The sequence below is a fragment of the Crocuta crocuta genome, unplaced genomic scaffold (assembly GCF_008692635.1).
Source record: "Crocuta crocuta isolate KB4526 unplaced genomic scaffold, BGI_CrCroc_1.0 scaffold256, whole genome shotgun sequence".
NCBI lineage: Eukaryota > Metazoa > Chordata > Mammalia > Carnivora > Hyaenidae > Crocuta > Crocuta crocuta.
Window position 1 is genome coordinate 599,453 of NW_027530999.1, and position 1,671 is coordinate 601,123.

Here is a 1,671-nt window from a genome sequence, read left to right on the forward strand (position 1 = left end):
TGTATTGAACTTTTCTGCTTTACAGGAAAAAAAATTTTCTTAGAAGGCACTATCACAAGGTGCATCTTAGTTATTGGCTTTGTTTTTATCGCTAAAATAATCATAGGCATAGATAAGTCAGTTATTTCCTCTGTCACAAGGATTTAATCTTTTTAACACCTGCCCAGCTGTCACATAATATTTTTAGCTAAAAGTATCAGATAAACACAACGCTACTAGTTCAGTAGCATTTCACCAAATAATTATTTCTCTCTGAAATCCCTGAAACAGTGTTTTTTCTAGTATGTAACCTCTTAGGATTTGCCTCTATATTGTTTAAACTTATATTACAAATAACATACAAAATGTTATAAAACCATTGCAAGTCATAGACAAAGTGACTGTATTCACAACTTTAGTAAACCATACATAAGTTAAATGGCACTTGCTCTCCTTTGATGTTCCCATTTCTAGTTTTTTCTCTCTCTCTTTTTTCCATATGCTTTATGTATGGAAGACTTCCAATCATATCATCCAGGGACCATTTTACCCACTGCTCTGTTTGGCCACCAGTCTCTTGTCTCTCTCTTCAGCAATGGTGAGGTGGATGCCCTTTCCACAGGGAAGAGAAATCCATAGACTTTTGCCTTTGCCAATAACAAAAATGTTGGAGAGCCGGGTGGCAAAGCTATTGCCATTGGTATCTTTCACGTGAACTACATCAAAAGGACCAGGGTATCTCTCTTTGTTGGTGATCACACCAATACTTCCCAGGTTAGCACCTCCAGTCACCATACACAGATTACCAGTATCAAACTTGATGAAATCAGTAATCTTTCCAGTCTCCAAATCAATCTGAATGGTGTCATTCACTTTGATGCGGGGATCAGGATAGTGGAGAGTGTGAGCATCATGGGTCACCAGATGAGGGATTCCTTTTATTCCCACAAAGATATTTCTCACTTTGCACAACTGATACGTGGTCACCTCAGGTGTGATCTGATAAATAGCAAAGTGACCCTTGGTGTCATAGATGAGACAGAAATTCTCCCCAGTCTTGTCAATCCTGGTGACATCCATAAAACCAGCAGGGTAGCTTATATTGGTTCGGACCTTGCCATCAATCTTAATAAAAGGCTGCATACAGATCTTCTTTACTTCATCTCCTGTTAGAGCATACTTAAGCCTGTTCCTTAGGAAAATGATGAGAGGGAGACATTCTCTCAACTTATGGGGACCAGTGGATGGACGAGGGGCAAACACACCTGTCAGTTTAACCAGCATCCAATGCTTTGGAGCTGCTATCCGCTTCAGATGCTTCTTGGGACCATGAGCCGTGGCTGTTCTAGGCATGAAAAGAGGTCTAGTTTTCTCTTAAACTGAACACCATAAAGAATTCTAATTTAACTGAAATTCTTTGCACTCATTGACAGTTTCTGAGCTATTCAGGAACTCTAATTAGCTTTAAATCAGTTTATCTGCAAATCACTTTTCCATTTCTTGTTCCTTCTAGAAATTAATAGATTACTACTTATTAATGACTCTAGGCCATTTATGAAAAATTTGGCCTCCATATGAAAACCTGAATTGATGAATTTTTAACATTGAACCTCTTTTGTTAGTGGATTTTTTCCCTAATGAACTGCAATTAAATTGGAAAAAGCAGATTGCAAAAAATGTTTGTCAAGATCT

General features: G+C 37.9%; 1 protein-coding gene across 1 annotated transcript; it reads right to left on the minus strand.

Annotated features, from left to right (window-relative positions):
* Positions 1 to 387: 387 nt before the first annotated feature.
* LOC144236901 (small ribosomal subunit protein eS4, X isoform-like) lies at positions 388 to 1,332 on the minus strand. The gene has a single exon (XM_077770554.1). It carries the CDS (start codon positions 1,330 to 1,332, stop codon positions 526 to 528), a length of 807 nt encoding a protein of 268 aa, XP_077626680.1. The 3' UTR covers positions 388 to 525.
* Between the last annotated feature and the right edge of the window lie 339 nt (positions 1,333 to 1,671).

Excerpts from the sequence above, each read along its gene's own strand:
- LOC144236901 (XM_077770554.1), bottom strand. The coding sequence starts at position 1,332 with ATGCCTAGAACAGCCACGGCTCATGGTCCCAAGAAGCATCTGAAGCGG.